General features: G+C 36.7%; 1 protein-coding gene across 6 annotated transcripts in view; it reads right to left on the bottom strand.

Moving 5' to 3' along the window:
• LOC149088113 (uncharacterized) overlaps positions 1 to 21,926 on the bottom strand; it is a 156,602-nt gene that overhangs the window by 11,010 nt on the left and 123,666 nt on the right. For 4 of the 6 annotated variants that reach the window (XM_089244535.1, XM_089244569.1, XM_089244543.1 and 1 more), the window contains 21 exons: positions 20,349 to 20,417; positions 19,794 to 19,873; positions 17,175 to 17,218; positions 15,686 to 15,757; positions 11,141 to 11,194; positions 10,948 to 10,991; positions 10,678 to 10,766; positions 10,287 to 10,338; positions 9,173 to 9,225; positions 7,676 to 7,849; positions 7,408 to 7,533; positions 7,156 to 7,273; positions 6,897 to 6,946; positions 6,677 to 6,796; positions 4,652 to 4,736; positions 4,479 to 4,564; positions 4,188 to 4,374; positions 2,876 to 2,962; positions 867 to 940; positions 237 to 272; positions 38 to 110 (listed from right to left, as the gene is read on the bottom strand). In XM_089244535.1, coding sequence (XP_089100661.1) covers positions 38 to 110; positions 237 to 272; positions 867 to 940; positions 2,876 to 2,962; positions 4,188 to 4,374; positions 4,479 to 4,564; positions 4,652 to 4,736; positions 6,677 to 6,796; positions 6,897 to 6,946; positions 7,156 to 7,273; positions 7,408 to 7,533; positions 7,676 to 7,849; positions 9,173 to 9,225; positions 10,287 to 10,338; positions 10,678 to 10,766; positions 10,948 to 10,991; positions 11,141 to 11,194; positions 15,686 to 15,757; positions 17,175 to 17,218; positions 19,794 to 19,873; positions 20,349 to 20,417 — 1,773 coding nt within the window. The remainder of the gene's footprint in view (positions 1 to 37; positions 111 to 236; positions 273 to 866; positions 941 to 2,875; positions 2,963 to 4,187; positions 4,375 to 4,478; positions 4,565 to 4,651; positions 4,737 to 6,676; positions 6,797 to 6,896; positions 6,947 to 7,155; positions 7,274 to 7,407; positions 7,534 to 7,675; positions 7,850 to 9,172; positions 9,226 to 10,286; positions 10,339 to 10,677; positions 10,767 to 10,947; positions 10,992 to 11,140; positions 11,195 to 15,685; positions 15,758 to 17,174; positions 17,219 to 19,793; positions 19,874 to 20,348; positions 20,418 to 21,926) is intronic. The other 2 variants (XM_089244561.1, XM_089244552.1) reach the window with 2 other exon arrangements.

Raw genomic sequence — 21,926 nt, 5'->3', positions numbered from 1 at the left:
TATGTATGCAAATTGCAGCAACATATGAGTTGATTACCATTTGAAAGAGCTGCCATCAGCAAATTTTTCGTCTCTTCGTCGTCTTTGCTCAACAGAGAGGAATACGAAAACTGAAAGAACGAAGGAAGAGAAGAGCTTTATACACGAATATGTATTGGAGATATTAAAGAATAAATCATCAAAGTGTTATCGCTAATGGCTCGAGAAATTTTAGAAAGATATAACGCAATATGTACCTGTTCTAATCTGTCCGAATCATATCCCATGAGATCCTGAAACATAAAATTAGACGTTACACAGAATCGAATGTAAGAAATGCACTCGTAATCAATGAGAACTTTATCAAATTTATCAAAACGTCGATTAAGTGCTATGCATAATCGCTAGTAAAAGTGATAAATTCAGGGAAATGTATGAAACTTAACAAAATGCATAATGTTATTTTATGTATAATAACTACATTTACCGTAACAGATATATGGTATGATTTTCCCTTAATTATATATATACACACACACACATATATATATATATAGAGCTATGGGATTAATATTCAATATACAATTAAATATACAATTAATATTATAATTCATGCTATTTCATGTTTAATATGAAAATGAAACAGAACTTTATAAATTTCATGCCGATTCTTCATCAGAAAACTAATAATTTCCATCCAGCTGTAAAAACAAAACACACTCCGCAGAGAGCAGGCAGTCTTACAACACGATACTGATGTAACACGAAAATTCAAGCTTTACCATATTTACTTCAAAATATGGAACACAGATGGCAGCACTGGCAAGTACACGAAACAAACCAAAGTCGGACAACGTACACATGTTAGTGTATCCAGGATTACATACCAATGTATCGATGATGATCTTGATTTTCTCTTCACAAAGCTGCGCAACATTCGCATCTTTTTCATGCAGCATATCTGCGAATTGTAAAAGAACAAAAATATATTGATAAAAATACTGTGTGCACACTTCGCTTGAGCATAAAAAAAAGCATACGGTACTAAAATGTTATGTTAGCGCAAATTAAAGCACGCATTGTTTAGTGTTTTAGGTCACGCAATATTTCAACACTTATATACGGGGTGAACGTGACATGTTCTGCCAAACGAGAAAGAAGGTATATACAAATATATACAGTCGAATCCCGTTGTAACGAACTTCAAGAAACCGGAGAAATCGCTTCGTTATAAAGGAATTCCATGTTTTTGCATTGTTTCTATGTAAATATTATCTGGGGATTAGAAAAGTGTTCGTAAAAACGAGATTTTCGCTGTAACGGTATTCGTTAAACGGGATTGCACTGTATATATACATACACACATTAAGTATGTGTTCTGCCCCCCCACCCCTCCCCCCACGGAAAAATTTGAAATCACGTTCCTGAGTCTACTGTTAACAATATCTGTGTTTTAGTTCAGGAGAAATTTAGCCTTCTACGTATGTTCACAATATACATCACTGAAATCAGCGTTTGTCGAAGCAGATACTGGACGAAAATTCGGAATTGGCGGGATTACAGATTGTGGTGACAATTTGATTTCGCATAAAAAGATCCCATGAAATGAAAATGCCACCATCTGTTGGACATCTGTATTAAATGGCGAGTTTTTCAAGCTGAAAGATTGGTCAAATGAAAAATCTAATTGTCGCCAAAACCTGCTAAAATTACTTCGACGAACGCAGATTTCAGTGATGTATTTGCATACAAAAGACTATAAATTTCTCCTGAACTAGAACATTTTAGACTCTTTCGAAAGCTGGTGCAATGGAAATGGTTTTTGATAAATTTGACCGATTGTAGCTAAAATTATAGAAGGGTGTTTGCAGAATTGGCGATGAAAAATTTTGGCGGCAATTCGAGTTTGAATATCGGCAATCTTTCAGAGCTTCTAGCTCGCCATTAAATCCAGATATGTATTTCAATGAAATTGGTTGTCAGAACATGGCACGTTTACCCTGTATAGTCTAATTTACATCATTTTGTGAAGCTCAACTTCTCTCTCTCTCACACAAGCTTTCCTCTCTAATAAGGTCTATAGACTCTTGATTTTACTTGAGTCGGAAATAAATGGTGGCCAAAACAAGTGTCGTCTGAATGATGTCTGGTACGTTACTGACTAGTGATGTCAGTCTAAGTTCACTAAGTTCTCGCGGTTTCTCCAGTTTCTCCAGTCTAAGTTCACTACAGCTGACCTTAGTCCAGCTTAACAGTAAACAGCTCAGATCGTAACACTTTCTTTGAGGCCTGCAGTAATATACATATACGCTGTGTCGGATGAGGAGCGGGATGCGTCTGGTAAAATAAAGTAAAGTACTATATACGTATGGTGACCATATAACCTGTATTTTACACGCAATTACAGTACTTTTCCGTGATTTTGGCCGTTCCGAAATTTTTTTTAAAAATTTCTCGTTTTATTAACGAGGCTTAACCAAATTTTAAATCGATTGGATGAAGATAATTTCATAACAAATGAATTATATTTTGATAATTATGAGTATAAATATAGTTCATTTTTATGATGTTCAACTTGTTTTTCCATAAATTACATTTTAACTCACTGCAGTGGGCAGTAAACCTTTATTTCTCGCCATTGGCAACACTCCATAGTTTTAAGCGATAATCGGCACTTTTGCTCCCGTTTGGCTGTTTATTTTCCTTTTTTTTTGGCGACAGTCAACTGGTGATATATCCTGTACTTAGCAATTCGATTTTCCACATATCAAACTACATATTATATGGTCAGTCTAATAATTTTTCCTCAATCCCCCCCCCCCCCCATAAACATCCCTGACTCATTAAAATCAACAGAACTCTCGAAATGAAAAGAAAAAAAATATGGTTGTCTTACTAAAAAGTTCTCTCAAACGCTTTTCGCGGTTCTCCTGTTTCCTGTAATCGAGTTTCTTGTCGATATTCGAGTCTTCACTGAAAGGCACTGGAAGAAACAACAGATATAATCACTATGAAAATAAATGGCAAACAAATCACGTGTTTTACATGATAGATGATGTCGCAAGTTCTAGAAAAACAAAGCAAAAACTGTAACTGAACAGTGTTTTTCCCCCCTTTTGTGTTGAACAATTTAAGCTCTTAAGCTTCTTTTCTACAATGTCTATCCATTTATGTTCTTTTCCCGAGCTTGTCGCTATAATTTGATTTTTAAAACCCCTTCGAAAATAGTGCTCTTGAAGTTTCGCTCTAAGATAATGCTTTTTCCCTTTTTTATTTAACGGAACTCAAAAATGTTTAAATTGCTTCATGGATGGGAATTTTTTTGCTTAAAATAATTCTCTTCGTCATTGGAATTCAATATTCCCAAGCATTCTAATCGAATCCATCGAATAACCGTTGTCAGCCCGTCGAAAAATGAATGACTATTACTGATTGTTGCAAGTACAGTAGAGCATCGATATCCGAAACAATTGAGGACTGGGGGTGTTAGGATAACTGATTTTCCGATAACCGATCATTCACGGATAAAAGTTGTACCAGTGTCATAGGAGCAATATGAAACAAAGAAATAGATTAAAGCGGTAGCGAATTGCCGCTGTGGTGGTCGAGTGGTTATAGCGATGCGGTTATAGTGGACTCGCGATGCGAGGATCCGGGTTCGAACCCCACAGTGGTGGTCGGCTGAAGTTGGTTTTCTGCGGTTCCCAACTTCAAGGCGCAAATGCGAGCCCATCTCCCAGTTAAAAAGTCTCGCCACAGAGAGCAACAGTCCTACAACGATAAATCATTCAATCATAACACTCTTCACTCGTAGTTAGAAAAACTGGTGGCAGATGGCAGCACTACACATAACAAGCATTACAGAGAAACAAAAAACTTCACATCAGGTTTCACTACACGTACACGCACATTCCCGCATGTACCGATTCGTTGGGGGTTCCGCGGGGTGTGTGTGTGTGTGGTGTAGCGGTAGTAGGTACGGCCTCCAAGAAATGGCTCGGGATCCATGATGTTCTTAAGTCAGCCACCTCGTTGGGTAATTTGCCTGTTGTGGCGTTGTATTTGAATGGCCCACCTTATGGCATTCGATTGAGTTCGGTGCTGTGAAAATGTACGACAAACAAGAACTAAGTCTGATTCAGGGATTATCATTATCTGTAGCATTAATTAAAATTTTCTTTACCTCAATATAAGAATGTAAAGCTCACCTTCGTCGGGACATTTCTCAACAGACTCCCTGATAACCTGGACCCAGAGCCTCTTCTCCTTAGAAGTCGGGCATATGAGCTCGTACATCTCTGGATCATCTGGATTGGATGATATCAAATATATACCGCGACTGTTCTGACCAGCTTTCTCGCGAACCAGTAACTTTTGGAGAGACACAACTGCAGGCTGGAAGGTGAATAAGAAAATGTCAGTAATGTAAAAAAGGGAACTATTTAAAAAAAGAACATGAATTTACAACAAAAAAACATGAATTTACAAATGGTAGTGACCTTATTGTCCAACGATGCGAAGTGATATTTCTGGTTATTTTCCTGCAGGAGCACGATGACGTCGGACAGGATAATCGCATGGACATCTAGAAAACGAGATGCATTTTGTATAAGTATAGTTTATATATTTTTTGTCATTTTAAGACGAATGTGAGTGATTAGACCAGACGTACCGACGGTTTTTCCGCGAGCATTTTTCCACGCCAATGGGCCCTCGAACTGCAATTTGCGACATTCAGATCGTATCAGGTCTGATTTCTGCAATCAAGAAATATCAGATTCTCATTTTCATTCGGCATCTCTACAGACAAAAACTTCCAAAATAGAAGGGTAATTAAAAAAAAAACTAATCCACAGGTGACGCCACTGTTGAGTGGATGATCTAATCTCGATGAGTGAGGTCAGTTGAGAAGCTTATTTTAAAAGGGGGACATTTTTTTAATTTTGCTAAAGCTACAGAAGAAGTAAACAACCGTTTTTCTCTCCGGAATTGACTGCTTTACAAAAAAATAGAAAGAAAACCCCAATAGGTATCATAAGGGAGCGGTGTAATAATGTTCAAATATTATGTTTCACGATCAACATTTAAGGATAGTTATCTGCATTGAAATGTTGGAAATGTTCCGTTTCGAAAGAAAATTAGTGGAAATGTTCCGTTTCGAAAGAAAATTAGTGGAAATGTTGCCACTACCAAGAACATGAAACATGCATAAGTCTCTGGCAACATTAACACATTAAGATCCACTCATACACTGAAAATACACATTCCAGCATGTACCGATTCGTTAGGAATCCCACAGAAGAATGTGTACGAGGTGTATGAAATAACGTAAAAGAAAAGCAGCAGTCCAAATATTAGTAGACAAGGCTTTCTTCAAGTTGAAGAAGCCGATGCTGGACTCCTTTCACTCCCTATAGGTTCTGTACCCTCTGCAGCAAATTCTTCCACAGTTGTGTATGTGTTCTGTATGTAAAGTTAAGCTTGTTTAAGATTAATATATAAATACTTGCGAAATGTCTGCCATCTGTCTTCCGAATTCGGAAGTGAGAAACTATGGTGGTCGAGTGACTATTGTGACGGAATCGCATCGCTAAGACCAGGGTTCGAACCCCCCCCCCCTTCCACCCTAGGCACTGCAGTGATGGTCGGCTGAAGTCAGTTTTCTGTGATTCACAACTTCAAAGCTCAAATGCGAATCATAGTTAGAAAAATAGATGGCAAATGGCAGCAATATCTAAGCACAAGCATTACACAGAAACAAACTTCGCGTTAGGTTCACAACACATACACGCACATTTTCCCGCGTGGTTCCGGTCTTTTTTGACGACCTGCTCGAATCTCTTCATTGAGGGGCTATTCAAGTATTACGTAAGCATATTTTTAGCCCTTTTTGACCCCCTCCCTCCCCCCTGTCAGAAAAAGTCAGCAAAACACTGACTCTCCCCCCCCCTCCCCCTTGTCAGCAAAATTTCGTCAGCAGTTTAGAATATTTCATATCTTCAAAAAGGGTGATTGATGACGTAAGCAGCCATCAAACCCCCCTCCCCCGTCATCAAAAGTCAGCAAATCCGAAACCACCCTCCTCCCTCTCGATGCTGACGTAATACTTGAATGACCCCTGAGATAGAGCGGCGAATCATGATCGGTTAGGAGGAGAAAAGAAGTGAAAATCCCTACAGGCCCCCCCCCCCTTTTATGCCACGAGCGAATTTTGAATGTTGTAGGCGTGATTTTGCTCTTCGTGCAGAGACTTTTTGGTGTAGTATAGTACTATATAGTTAATGCTACTGTACAGCAATATACAATACCGGTATTACAGTAGTATAGCAATACTGTCAAGTGATACCAACTATAATAAAACATACAGAGTGATTTCAAGGTAATATTTATAAAAAAAGTTATGTTTCAGTAAATAAACACGCGTGCGAATTTTTAGCTTTGAAATTTGGTTCTTCAAAGCGGATTTGGCGCCATTTGGGGTACAAAGTTAACATTTTATTCCCGGTTCCAGATAAAATCCGACGTTATATCATTCGTGTCTCTATTTCATAGCAATATTTTAATTTTTTGCTAAAATATAGCTTAGTGAAACGTTTATGTGACTTTTGAATCACCCTGTATAAGCAGACACATCCATGATAATGCGGATTGCTTTATGGGAATCCAAAAACGATAGTATAATGTCCTCATGACTTACTTTGAATTTCTTATTTCTATAACAAGCTGTCGATTTGGCATCGATCTTGTTGTAGATTTCGAGCAGCCTTTCCTCCCGTTCTCTTTCGGCAACTGCGGCATTCACATCGGCGATAATGTTCTTATGGAAATACACACACAAAATATTTTACAAGAATTACGTTAATCGAAGAAATCTTTGGAAAATCGAAATTTAATGAAATACTACGGGATCGAGATACCTTTATCAACAATAAAGCCTTCGTCAGGTCCTCCACTTCAGTTTTGTTATCTGAAAGAAAAATATAATTACAAAACATCTGACTAAGTAGGCCACTAAAGCTACTATCATCCAAAAGCGATGGCAGCATTTTAAGGGTTAAGCATTCAATCGGAATGGATTATTGTTAGGAAATTATTTTTAACTCGATCCAAAATCCTGATTATTCTTTACATTCGATAAGCTTGGAAATGAAGGGAATCGCTTATCAGTGTAGTCACCTTTAGAAGTCTTGATTAAGGCATCGATTAATAGCGGATATTTGGTGACTCTCTGCGTTACTAGAAGGATGCATTCTGGTATTGCCCTCGCTTTGCATACGGGTTTCGAGCCACATTTCTGTAATAAAGAAATGATGTTAGTTACAAAAAGATATGAATATTTAACAAGGAAAACAACGCGCTAATTAATTAATATACGAGTAGAGAATTATCACGAAATTTCTCAGGAAAGTTTTTCCATAATAATTGAACCTTAATGAAGGATTGGAACTTCCTATCAGATTTGAGTATGTCCTTGTACAACGAGAGAGCCTCTTTGTGTTGACTGCAGAACTGGCTGTAAGACGACCGCATCTGATCAGCCGATTTACCTTGGAACTATAGTGAGAAATAAAACAGTGTCACGATGCCGAGACTTATCGTTTCCACTAGAAAGTTTTATGAGAAGATCGAGTGTGTTCACTGACTCGACTTAATACTAATGGTAGGTAAAAGAGAAAACCGAAAGGAATTTATCTACCTGTTCCAGTAAGATGTCTCCTATTGCCGAAACTACGATGTCTTCTTTCTGTCTCTGCCTCAGCTTAGCGTAAAGCGAGACGTGAATATCTAAAAGTTCCTCCAAACACGGGAATATCCTCTCTATTCTTTCCTTGCTGAAATTCAGTTCCTTCATCATCCCTCGAGAAAACACCTACGCAATGCAAACACGCGTCGTTAAATGAATTCAAAACGACCCTAAAATTACTTTAATTTAGTGTATTTACTCAGCTGAAGGATGATTTCTCAAACAACAAATATGAATATGTGTTTCCTCAACTCGTATTTGTTCGAAAGGCATCGCAAAAATATCAAAACGGATTTAGTTTCGAGAATATTCAATTTCTGAAGTTTGTAAGGCCGGGATTACACTATAAAAGTTTTCTAAAAGTTCTTTTATAAAATTTGAAAATTTAACCAGTAAGATTATCGGATGCAACCTATGAGCTTCATTAGCTGGAATTTTCAAGTTTTATAAAAGTGATTTAATCAAACTTTTATAGTGTAATCCTAGCCTTGTTTTTCGATAAAGCCCCAAAAAACTGTACAGTTGTGGTTTAAGTAATAAAGTTTGACCGCAATTCTCTAAGTGTCTTGTGCAGATTTTTGCACCCCTCAGTAGTATATCACTCTTTTAAATGATGAAATATTTAGGAAAATAATTTATTATTCAGAACGGATTTCGTTTATCGGACCAGTCATGATGTCTGCGGACCAGTAGTTTTTCACATCCAATTTGTTTAATTCTAACGCTGAAAACAAGAAATACGGTATACATGCAAGGATTACGTCAATCTCCGCTTTTAACATGCGAATGTTTTTTTTAACAACCTGGTTGTTGTGAAGATGGATTTTTTGGAAAGAGAAAAAATTCAACTGCCCTTGCGGGAAATCGAACCCACGTCCTTTCATTTTCCGCCTGCTTGGCCCGAGTCAGGTCCGGCCGTCCATGTACGTTCCCGTTCAGTGCACACGAGCTCCAAGGAAAGATTGACAGATTCGTTGCCTTTGCAGTCTAGTGCTTTCACCTGGGAAAATGAAAGGACGTGGGTTCGATTTCCCGCAAGAGCAGTTGAATTTTCTCTCTTTCCAAAAAAATTCATCTTCGTAACAACCAGGTTGTTAAAAAAACCTTTGTATACAGTTACTCCATCCAATCCAAAAATTTCTATTAAGTTCACATTATGCCTTATATGAAGGTTTCCGTTTTCATGCATATGAGAATCATGTTTTTTTTGTATGAATAAATATCAATTTGTGAAAAATGTTAAAAAAAATTATGTTTTTGCATAAAAAATACTCGTCATTACACAAAATTTGAATCTCCACTGGAATCACTTACGTATATATAACCAATATAATGTTTTTAAAAATTTTGATATCCATAACAATCACGAGAAAAAGTCAACATCAAATAAATCATATTCAGACATTATGTTAAGAAAATATAAAAAATAATCATTGATTGATGTCTCACTTTTTGCATGACTTTCAGAGTTAAACAGTGATGTTTCTCTGTCATGATGAATTCTAGATGCATCCAAAACAAAAAAAAATTCAATCATTAACATATAAAAAATGTGAAATTCAAAAGAAAGAGAAAGAAATATATATCGAAAATGACATTTACCGATACCATATGCGTACAACTTATTGTGAATTGTGTAGTGACAGTATTCAAAAACGCTTATTGACAGGCTCAAACCTTTTTTGTTTTTTAAAAAATGTTCCGACCGGGATCGAAATTTCAATATAGCGTCCATATAAATGGTTCAACGATGACGACAGCACGTGCTACGTTTTGTCAATAAAAGGTTTTTCGAAAATGCCAATATTTGTAGAGCAGCGTTTTCAAATATGAAGCTAAATTTACCAGTTGTGCGAATTTATACGCCAAAATCGACTAAAAAAGTTAAGTTAATAATGATTGTAAAACTATAAACAAAGTTATAAACGGAGAAATTCTTATAGATTTCCAACTCGCCGTTAAATTCGTTTAGGCTATGCTTTCTTTGTTTAATAAATTGAAAACCACACATAAAACAAATTTCTTATAACTTTCAAAATATTCCAGGTATATGCACTACATTTTTTTTTTACCTCTACATATCTTATAACATTCACTCGGATTATCTGAGTGAAATGAAAATATCATGTGCTTCAATCAATAACGTTCTTCATATCTTAGATATACGTATACTGTTTTCAAGAGGATTCAGGTCGACATTGAAAGTGAAACGTTTTAACATGATTAAGAAGCAGTGACTATTGCGGTGCTGAAATTTTATTTTTTTTTCCTTCCTGAAAATTCTTTAATTATTAATAAATTTTTGCAACGTCTCTTGTTAAGCAACGTCTCAGTTTTAATGACTTAATTTATATAATGTTTTTTTATATATAATTTCAGGGTATTCACCGGCCATCACGGATTCATCCCTCGAAGGGAAATTCGTTTGTTGTGGTCCTGACTTGGTATTTGAGTCCAGTTAAGATAAGAAGATGACAAAACTAAATTTTCGAAAGTTTTGATAGATAAAAAATACATTTTTTTTAAATTAAAATAAATACATATTAATACCAATGTAACTTACCATAAATAGCTTCTTGCCTTTTCACGTCTCTCTCCTTCAATTTTTTGATGACCTACGGAAGAGGATAAAGAAATAGGATTTATATGAGTGAATATATATAATGCGACGACATTACTACTTCTCCACGCACATCAACTCCGGCCCCATCGCTAACGCTGCAATTTACTGTCGTTATAGAGTTGGGTTGGAAAATGAAGGTACCCTTTCTCCCGTATATTCTTTCTTCCCCGGGATCGAACTTGGCACCTGACGGCAACCTTCACGGTGGTAGACGAGCATCTTACCATGTTTCTAAAGACAACGGTTACATAGACATCTTCAGTGAAAGCAATATGAGACAGCCTGTGCATGGAGTTCAACTAAACATTATAATGTTAATAGAGTTACATACTTTCTTATCGACGCTAGTATTCCACGTATCCGGCTCGTCATCCATAAGCTGCGACATAGTATCGTCTTCTACGTCACTGATATCTTGACCTATAAAAAGAAAATATCTTATTCAGGAAAATTTCTCAGCCACCTCGAAACAACATTTTGCCTGTTGTGGCGTTGTATTTATTTTTGTATTTGAAAAATCAATAGAGAATCCCCATCACAAACCGTTTAATTGGCTTTAAATATTACATAATTTAATTAAAATCAAGCGGGACTTTCGTACCTTCTTCCAACGATTCCAAAGAAGCGGAGTTAATCTCCACCAAGCTGTAATTAAAAAACAAGTCAATGAAAGAAATAAAAGAAATTTAGTTAATTGGAAAATTTATGAGCTCCGGAACATTCTCAAATATCAAAGAGAATTTCGGAATCTTTGCATAGGCTCAGAATGAAAATGTTTGGTAACTAGAACTCACTTCGTATTCGGTTCCTCGTGTGGCTCAGCTTCCTTCTCTTCCGAAATGATTTTGCTTCAAATATTGAAAATTAAAATCAATACAACAGCATAATTATTAAAGTCGGCGCTCGTTTTTACGAACCGGTAGTACGTTAAAATAAAAAGTTCGTGTGAACGGAGCACATTTTAATGAATGTATTTTTAAAAAAAAAAATTCTATTGTATATATTTTTTGTTCGTTTCTTTTTGATATTGTGGTAAAACGACAGTTCACAACCACGAGGAAAATTATCGTCATAACGGACTTCTCGTCGTAAGCGAAGCTCTATTTCTTGCCGTCAGGTTATAAAATCGTAGAAAATTGCTACTTTATCTTTTAGATCGTTTCGTTCTAATATTAACGAATGAACAGAACTAGTCATGAAATTGATTTTTGGTCTCACAATCCTCTGAGATATTTTCGCATAGAACGCAAAGTATATTATCAAAGTGATTTAGTCCTCCAACCAAACAAATGTAAACCTCAACTATTTTATCACTGCTCGCTTCTATAGCAGTATGGACTCGTTGAAATTTTTTTTTAAAAATCGGAAAGTTTTTTTTTTAGTTCTTCGGGAAACGACTTTAAACTAACTTCTGGTTCCAACCACCGATGGATGGAGCCTTCATTTCCCATCCAACTCCTCTGGTTGGAAATTGCCGTATGGCGATATATGACCGGAGTTGGTGTGCGGTAAAGTAGAGGACCTTTGCATTCGAATACGAGGTTCAAAGTAACGTATGCAAGTATGAATATTTACACAAAAGTGCGAAACTATAGAGCTACAATAAAATCAGGGACCGTTCATTCAGATACAATTTATGAGCCTGTGCGAGGGGTTAGACAAATACTAAAAAAGGCAGCCTGTGAAAGGGAGGTTTTCGTGGGTAGGGGATTTTGTAGAGTACCTTGAGCAAAATGCTGATTCAATTTTTCAACTTATTCCTTTTAGAAACGAAAAGTATTTAATTATTTGAACTAAAGATTACGCTGATGGAACCTTGATGAATTTAATAATAAATATAAAAATACTGTAAAAATATTTAAAGAAGAACTAGTTTGTGAAAATGTAGAACAACACTTATATAAATTGCACCCATCTTTCAAAAAAGGTGAACTAAACCACCTATTAACAATTTCAATTAATATTGATGCTTTAAAATACCTAAACTAATGTATAGGTGGCGAATGAATTTGTTCTACTCAATTTTTCCTGCTTTGCTTGCAGGAGTAGGAGGAAATGGGTTTGTTACCACAAAAGCCCCTTGGCGATATATATATATATATTTTGATAAAAAAATAAATAACTAACGACGCCATCTATTTTTTCTATAAAAAAAATAAATAAAAGCGATGTAAAACCAAACTATATTTGTTTTTTGTTTTTTTTGCACGCGTGTAAAAAATGTTACATATGTAACTCCGACTATTTGCGCTATTAATAGTAAATATAAAATAGGGTTCTTAAAATGAAGGGGGCTGCTTCCAACATTAATTCGTTCTATGGCAGGTCGTTCGAGACTAGAGTCCAGTTCGTGAGAACGTATGAATTTTTGGTTCTTAAAATCGAGCACCGACTGTATAATAAGAAAAATATGTATGATATCACATAATTCATTAGCAAGGAAGAGAGGAAATATAATTTCGATGAGAAAATAAAACGTGATTCATAGAAGAAAATAAAAAGTTCTAACTACTGCGCATGCTCGTTAATCTCACGTTGAGCTATGAATAAAGCATATCAGCTACAAAAAAAAAAAAAAAATTAAAAACTGAAACATTCCATGCAACACGAATACAAGCTGAACTGTAGGCTGTGACATGATCCCCTCTGACGTATCTCCATGGCTAATTATTATTGGTTATGCTTATTTCACTCAGTAAAATCTCATCATACAGTTTCTCAAATCAGTTGCAGCCTCTTGTACAAATTACAAATACAAATACAACGCCACAACAGGCAAATTGCCCAACGAGGTGGCTGACTTAAGAACATCATGGATCCCCGAGCCATTTTTTGGAGGCCCTACCTACTACTTCTACACCACACATGCACCCCCCCCCCGCGGAACCCCCAACGAATCGGTACATGCGGGAATGTGCATGTACGTGTAGTGAAACCTGACGTGAAGTTTTTTGTTTCTCTGTAATGCTTGTTATGTGTAGTGCTGCCATCTGCCACCAGTTTTTCTAACTATGAGTGAAGTGAGATATAGATGGCTTCTTTCTCAGCCAGAGATATCAAGGAAACAGTTATTTTCCGGATATTATGCAGAGGCGAGCTCGGAAAGAAAAGTCATCAGACGTCCCGGCCGAGACGTGATGACTTTTCTTTCCGAGCTCGCCTCGGCATAATATACGGAAAATAACTGTTTCCTTGATATCTCTGGCTGAGAAAGAAGCCATCTATATCTCTCTAAACCGTCCCACCCGGGGGCCATTTCCTGAAGTTAAGAGAGGCTACTAATGCCTCTACTTCAGGTCATGTCTCTCCAGTGGTGTAGATGGTAGCATGCTTGCCCGGTATGCAAGAGGGCCTGGGTTCGTGTCCCGGCGGAGACGTGATGACTCTTCTTTCCGAGCTCGCCTCGGCATAATATCCAGAAAATAACTGTTTCCTTGATATGAGTGAAGTGTTATGATTGAAATGATTTATCGTTGGCGAGACTTTTTAACGGGGAGATCGGCTCGCATTTGCGCCTTGAAGTTGGGAACCACAGAAAACCAACTTCAGCCGACCACCACTGTGGGGTTCGAACCCGGATCCTCGCATCGCGAGTCCGTCACTATAACCACTCGGCCACCACAGCGGCGTGGAATTTCGTTTATACGTCGCTTAGTTATACCACTTGAATGTTCATACGACGTTTGGTTTCGGTCGCAATTGGTTTCTATACATTTTAATGTGTTAAAATGATTCATTTATTAGAAGCCAAATCTCAATTATTAGTTTTTACTTCAAAACTCGAACTCCGAATCATTTGAAAAAAAAACCGTTATTTATATCCATCACATGAACACGACTTTTGTATACAGTAAAAACGCGTTGCTGCATCAGTTCTTCTTGCATATTGCCCCAGAAGCTATAAATTTTAGGGTGATTGCTCACGAAACGAAAATAGCCATTCAGCTGGCTGTTGGCCATTTAGAGTGGACACTTAAGTTATTTGTTTATTGCTTGTTTTTGAGAATACGCAGACGCGGCGAACCGCAAGAGAAACAGGTTTCAGTTGTTTTGACGGCCGTATGTCCTTTCGGAATTTTTTCTCATGTTTTCAGAGTTATCTCCAGAGGGTAATAAAGTTCATTGTAAGCATTTGGAGAGTACAGGTCTGTTGATAAGAGACGCATACGGTGCACATAGGCAGTAAGTTATTTGAATCGTGTGCTGTAGAATGTCCTTTTGCTGTGGTGCTTTCCTTGCCTGGCTGTTCTTACAAAACCATTGAATATCACTTTGTCAAGTTTGAAAGCAGTATAAGCCTTTTGACTCGCCCTCTTGCACGTCGTATGAACGAAGTTCCACTGTAGTAGCTTTTGTGTATCCGCTCAGTGTTATTCGGCAGGTCTAAAACCTCTCGAAATCATTCGTAGTTAAAATTCATTCCTTATGACAGGGCAGGAATATAACTGAACAGGGCAGCCTGAGAACAGTTTTTTCCGTGGCCCCAAGCGTGAAGGAGTGCCCAGGGAAAATCTATTTCTGGTCGAGTATCCCAGCAGTTTGTGGTACAGCTCTGTGACGAATAATGCAGCAAGCCTCCCTTGAGAGGAGTGAAAGTTTCTTTTGGCAGACACCTGAGCGTATTAAGTTATAGGTTGTAGGCAATAGTTTGGTGGAAATGGGGCATGAGAAGTCGAGTCCACATTCAAGAAACTCAAGGCTGGTGTGTGCAGATTTCGAGACCTCAGGGAAAGGAAATCTGTAAAGCTTTTTTGGAGCTCAGAGAAGGGAAACGTGCAGGTTCTGGCAACTCAGAGAAGGGAAGCGTGTGTGTGTGGATTATAGGAGCTAAGGGGAATGGAAGCTTGTCAAGATTTTTGAATCTCAGAGAAAAGAAACATGTGCCGATTTCTGAAACGCAGAGAAGGGATGCATATGTAGCTTATGGAAGCTCAGGGGAAGGGGTGCTTGTGAAGATTTTGTTATGAACGGAAGTGTGTGTCGATTATGGGAGCTCGGGGAAGAGAAGCTTGTAAAGATTTTGTAATCTCAGAGAAGGAAAACGTGTGCAGATTATGGGAGCTTAAGGCAGCTGTGTTACAGCAAAAAGTTTGAAGACCCCCCCAAACTTATGGCGTCACCCCTACTTTTATTAAGTTCCTTGAGATTTCCAACAAGGTTTGACTGTGTATACCCTGTATACAGTCCCATACAAATTAAAAAAATAAATAAAATAAATCATGCTAGTGCATCATTAAAGGTAGGGAATCATGCTCTAAGTATTGAAACAAAAAAATGGCTAGCAATCCCGCATTAACTGCACAGTGCACGCTCACACAAAGGCAAATTTGATGACTTACTTGACCCCAAGTTTAGTGGCTACCCTACGCCACTGCGAATAGCCACTCGGGGCGAAATTCTTGCGTGAAGTGCTACAGAATAGAACCCATCGGTTATATAGGAAGCGTTAGAAGAAGAAAAAAAATAGACACAAACACACTCTCAAGAAAGCATTTCTCATGAAGAACCAAGCATCTATACCTAGTGCGTATTTTCAACACAAAGCAAAAGCATAAGGTTAGTAATAATAGCTAAACATTACCAGCCATGTTTTCATAATACAGTCTAAGATGTGTAAGTTCTCCTAAGAGTCAACATGATTTCTAATACGTCAACGTGATGCACGTATATAATTAATTTAAGCACCCAGCCAGCAATTTGACACAATGACCTAAACCGTGATATACAGTACGTAATTCTATTCCGTCGTTTCACATATCAAATGTGCATATTTGATTTCATAGAGATTAGCGTATGCCATGCTCGTATGTTATCTCTGTGATGTGACATATATTGCAATAGTACTTAAGGTATTAGACTATATATAAATTATAACTTATATATCAACTCATAAAAAATAATGAATAATTATTTATTATTTTCTCATACAGTGTTCAATAAATTCGAAAATATACTGTAGTTTAAAATTCATAACAGTTTAAGGAATAGGATTTGAATGCGGCGTGGGAAAAAGTTAGTCTTAAGGAGGAAGGTTTTTTGGTACAGAAAAAAATTTGGTTGACATTTTTGTTGATAGAATGCGTGACACAAAAGCAAATCACTGGAAACATGAATATCAGAGTCCTATTAAAATGCAAGGGTTTACTATTTGCAGTTTGTCAACTGCCAACTCATTTCTAAATTTTCCTGTAACTGGCTCTTGCATAGCGTTTTCATTGTGATGTTGAAATTGGTAGATAAAATACTATTATAGAAGTTTTTTTTTTAACCTTAGTCACACGAACCGCAGCCTGAAACTTTACAAACGTTTCGGGCACAGAAGAGATTTAAAAACGTTCAGGTCCGAAATTCTGTGATTTGTTTTCGGGCAGGTCCCTCTATCGATAAAAATTTAAACTAATTTTGTTTCTGTATCGGAAGAAAATCCTTCTTCGAGAGAACAACTTTTCAGCGAACTGCATTAAAGTATGCTAATTCCTTCAATTTTTTATGAATTTTTAAACTATTCATGTGTGTGTGTGTGTGTTTATGGGACATTTTTGTGTATAGTTGACTCACTTCGACTGAGGAAGAATACTGAATTAAATGTAATCTGCATTTCGATCCCGAATTCTCATACACACCAATGCAATAATAATAGTATAATACTAATACGATAATCAAAAAACTCTTTGCTATCACGCACTAATGAAGGCAAAAACGACCCTTCATCATCCACTCAAAATTTCAATTACAAATGAACTAAATTAACTCAGCTCCTAATTTCTTTTAATTAACGCAAATTTCGTATATCTTAATTAATTAAATTAATTAAACATGTATATCTACCTAGATGGTGGCGTCCCTGACCTAGAGACATCAGCTGAAGATACCTAAATGAGTTGAATCAATTAACATAGATTAATACAGAACATAATGATGTGTTTTTGTACACAATTATACAGTATATGTTATGATTGCTCTGATTAATTTAAATTTATGCAACGGAGAGAGAGTTGGTTAATTGGTTGAATATATTTATTGCCAAACGCTGAAATAACATGTATTACAATCTTAGTTTAGACTGGTTATTTTCGCACAATATTAAACGTAATACGTGGGATCCAACATTTGCTTGGAGGGATGTATAAGCAGACGTTACTGTGCACCCCTACTAGCTACAGTCAAATATATATTTAACTAGCTGATACTAGGCAACGTTGCCCGTCCCGTAAAAAATTTATATACGTATAGCTTATTAATTATTTCTTATTAAAAAAAGTTCTGCATCAAATAAGAAAAAATTACTTTTATTTTAAAATATTTTAATTAAAAACTTGAGGTGTGTAGATGTACAAATTTTTGGGATTACCAACACGCGAACAGGCGACGAAAAGCTGTTCGTGAGAAATACAGGGCTCAAGCAGGTTGATACCTGCCACTGTTAACGACTGGCTTTGCGCTTTGTTGATTGTCATGGCAAAAGTTAAACGAATCGGGAACTGTAATCGCTATAAAGTGAATGGCATTTCTTTAGTGATAATTGAGATAGGGGCCATTTAAGTATTACGTAAGCAGATTTTCAGCCATTTTTGACCCCTTCCCTCCCCTTGTCAGCAAAAGTCATCAAAACACTGACCCCCCCCCCCTTTCCCCTGTCAGCAAAATTTCGTCAGCAGCTTAGAATATTTCATGTGTTCAAAAAGAGGTGGTTGATGACGTAAGCAACTTTCAAACCCCCCCCCCCCTTGTCATCAAAAGTCAGCAAATCCAAAACCCCCTCCCCCTCCAGATGCTGACGTAATACTTGAATGACCCCATACGTGGAATGAAGACGTCTTCTCCTTTGGCACATCCAGTTAGAATCGGTTTTCGATGATGTAAATGTGCACGCAGAGTCTGCTGCCATTGCAGAGTCTCGGTGTCTCCAAATTTCTTAAAAGCATTATAAGTGCTCCTACTTTGAGTGTCAAATTGTGTGGTGGCACACACAGAGTATCCAAAGAGTTCAGAAATTCTGCAGAATGCAGAACTGTCTGTGACAGTGTCAACCGATTTGTAAGATGTGGAGTCTCCCGGAATAATTTTTAGGATTTTTTCGTTGATTTTGTTCACACTGTCATTTTTCGATGCCGGAATCGCTCTCTCACAAAGCCACTCATGGTTTCGGTGATTTTGTTGAATGTTTGGGAAGACTTTGTCTGCAAGTTCTTGAACTGAGTATAACAACTGGCGAAATCCATTTGGGAACGTAATGAGTCCAGTGCTTGGGTCTCTACGGGAATTCTTCCATTGCCAAGTTTGATCAACCGACGTGAAAATGATAGCAGTGCTGAGTCATTTTGCAGTTGAACTCGCATGTTAGTGGATAATGATAATTTTTTAACTTCGTGCCAGAGTGTTGATGATTTGAGGCAAGCATTGACTTCATCAGCTGGCGTTGAACATTTTTATTCCCAGTTTTGTCGTCGTAATTGTTGTTCTCTGTTGTTAGCGACGTAATACGCCCAGCTTGTACAGCGATGATTATTCAAACACCTTTTAAGCATTTTTTAAATTGAAACTATGCCTCTACGATGGGTGGTTGAGGAGATAAAGGCCGCATTAGCACTTACAGGATACCCTGTATATAGGCTAGCAGAAATGAACGGCGCTCTTCCCGGGCTTTTTTCAATTACTGGGAGGTTTGGAATAGTTACAAACCGTTATAAAGGAATAAACTGTTATGATAACAGAATTAAAAGTGTGACAAACCATTGTAAAGGCATATATACACGTCTGACAACGACAGCAGACAAACCTCAACTCCCTAGCTGTGATCGCGCACAGTGACACCCCCCGGGTATAATAAAATTGCTATTACAAGATATACAGAAGACTGGATGTTGTGAAGATATTTATTATTTGAGATGTTAATTTTTTAAGGAAGGAAAAAACTCATCTCTGCCTCTACCGGGAGTCGAACCCGGGTCCCTCGATTGCCGGACGAGTGCTCTGACCACTAAGCTACAGAGGAGATAGAGATTTTCCTTCGCTAGAGCATATATATGCCGAACGGAACCGTGCAATGGACGGTGAAACCGATCAACTAATAGCTCATGGACATAATAATAATAAATATCTTCACAACATCCAGTCTTCTGTATATCTTGTATTAACAAGTGGAGAGCGACATTCATGTCAAAATTGCTATTGATAAAAAAAATCAGGTACTTTTAGATGTGCTGCCATTTGTTGGCTACGTATAGAATTAATACATATATATTTTTTTTACGTTTGCCAATTATTTTATTAAAATTACAACTTCTGAAAAAAATAACAAATTATTTCCTAATTCTTAGGGAAAAAGAAAAAACCTATCAATTATATATTAACAAACACATCGTTAAAAATCTAGAAATACTATATGCGTGTGATGATAGTTTACTTTAATATAATATTCAAATACAATATTCACTTAGAACTTACGATCATAGTTAAGCTCTGAGGGCGGCTGTTGCTCCCGACGCTGAGCCTTTTCTCTCTTGGCTGCTGGGATTTGCCGCTTGCTAATAGTTGCGAGACGATAAATTATTAACTGTTAAAATAATAATTATTGTTAACATTTTCATCAGCACGATAATCCTTTTAGGCTTTATAAACTTTCGAGGCAAACTGTTTCCCCGCTCAATTATGTTTTTCAGAGCCCTAATTTCTTCAAATCAGAGAAGTAATTAAATATTAATTATTTTCTCACACATTAAAACACTGCTTAAAGAACAATGTGGATGGTAGAAATTCCGATTAAAACAATTTTCTAATTATCCAATGAAATCGATTTTTTTCCACGATTAATTCATTATTTATTTTACAACCGGTTGATTGCGAGGGATGATGAAATAAATAATAATGATGATGATTCCTTACAGAAAATATCGAAGAAAATGGAAATAAAGGGAAATAAAATTATAAATAGCACCCAAAATAAATAGTTGAAATAAACAAAAATTAGAACCAAAAAAAAAACAACGAAACAAAACAAACCTAAATCAGTCATGCTTAAGGAGACTGGGCCTAATAAATGTCGATATCGTGCAGGATAGCGTATGCGGCCTGAAAAGAACATGATCACATCATACAGTTTGGTTCATGCAAATAAGACATGAGCAAGGGTTATACACAGGATGACAATCCATATTTTGGTTGACTCGCCTTTTTTTTATTATTTTGGAAAATTGTCTAGTTTTTTCTTAAATATTTCAAACGAAACTCAATTGAATAAATTCAACTTAATTTTTATTAGTGATAAATTGTATATAACAGTGAATATGACTAAATGTTCATCTTACATTATTTGCCATAATTTTTCCGTGAAATACATTTTACTTCAATGCGATTTGCAACAGTCCACTTTTTTCCAATCTTTTGACAATTTTTCAGCAATGTCAGCCGTTAGTAGTGGTTTCTTCCTATTTTGACAAAGTTTGTGGAGAGAATAGGCAAGGTCCCGAAAGAGTATTCCGTATTTATTATTATTTATTCCGTAGTATCTACCGTACTTCTTTCAATGAAATCAATCTAGTTACATGAAAATGTGCATAGAGGATGTAACAGGCAACGATAACCTGTTAATAAATACACGTGGCTTTACTAGGGAAAGACCAACGTGTGTAGACCCAAAATTGCAAAAAAAGAACCACGGCTAAACGCGTTTCGGAACTATACAGAGTTCCTTCATCAGTAGCAAAGAAAGAATAGTGAAAATACTCCTTATAGCGGGAGTTACTCGCTGTTGTAGACAAATGCCGATGGGGAAAAAAAAAATTATTGTAGGAAATGTCGCCAGATTTTTGAGAAGGGTGGTGTGCTAGTTAGGTCGTTGACCAACTGGTTTGAGCTTTTGTTGATGTGGAATTATTCGAAGAACCTTTTTCACTACTTTTCACTATTCTTTCTTTGCTACTGAGAGCGAGATTAACTAAATTATTAATTTCTTTAATTCTTGAAATTATTTCTTTATAGAAATTACCTTTTTCTTAAATTCTTGAAATAATTCTCTTTTTTTTCAATTCGTGAAATTAACCCTTCCTTCAATTCTTGAAATCATTACTTCGTTTAATTCTTGAAATTATTCCTTTCTTTTACTCTTGGAATTATTTCTCCAACTACTGATTCAGAACATGTAGCTTTGACAATTATTCTGGCTGCCATTGGCAACTTTAATTACATTTGACAAGTTTTTTTTTTTTGGTGATAAATGACGATATCCTATATCGATTCCAATTTTCCGTATTTTTGAGAAGAAAATACGGTCCGCTCAGGTATTTATCACGCTGTGTGTATTGATATTTTTCTATAAGAACAGTTTTCGAGGAACGGATGGAATCCCTTGGTGGGCCGCATTTGTCGCTCGGGCCTGAGGTTGTGTACTATTATAATCATGAGAACAAGGAGTCAAACTCACAGGATACGTAGATACTGTACTTTAAAATAGGAAGAAGAAAAAAGACAATTGATGCGAATCCTTATACGTGTCAAGCCTTTGATTCATTGTTTCAAGTCCCAAAAATTCTATTCAGAAATATCAAAGATCTGATTATGGTAAACCAGTGAAGATTCCAA

The sequence above is a fragment of the Pholcus phalangioides genome, unplaced genomic scaffold, assembly GCF_987345545.1.
Source record: "Pholcus phalangioides strain wild (caught in Gottingen) unplaced genomic scaffold, Ppha-v1.0 ptg000003l_1, whole genome shotgun sequence".
In the NCBI taxonomy this organism is placed as follows: Eukaryota; Metazoa; Arthropoda; class Arachnida; order Araneae; family Pholcidae; genus Pholcus; species Pholcus phalangioides.
The sequence above is the reverse complement of the archived record's forward strand: the minus strand, read 5'-3'. Positions and strand labels throughout refer to the sequence as shown.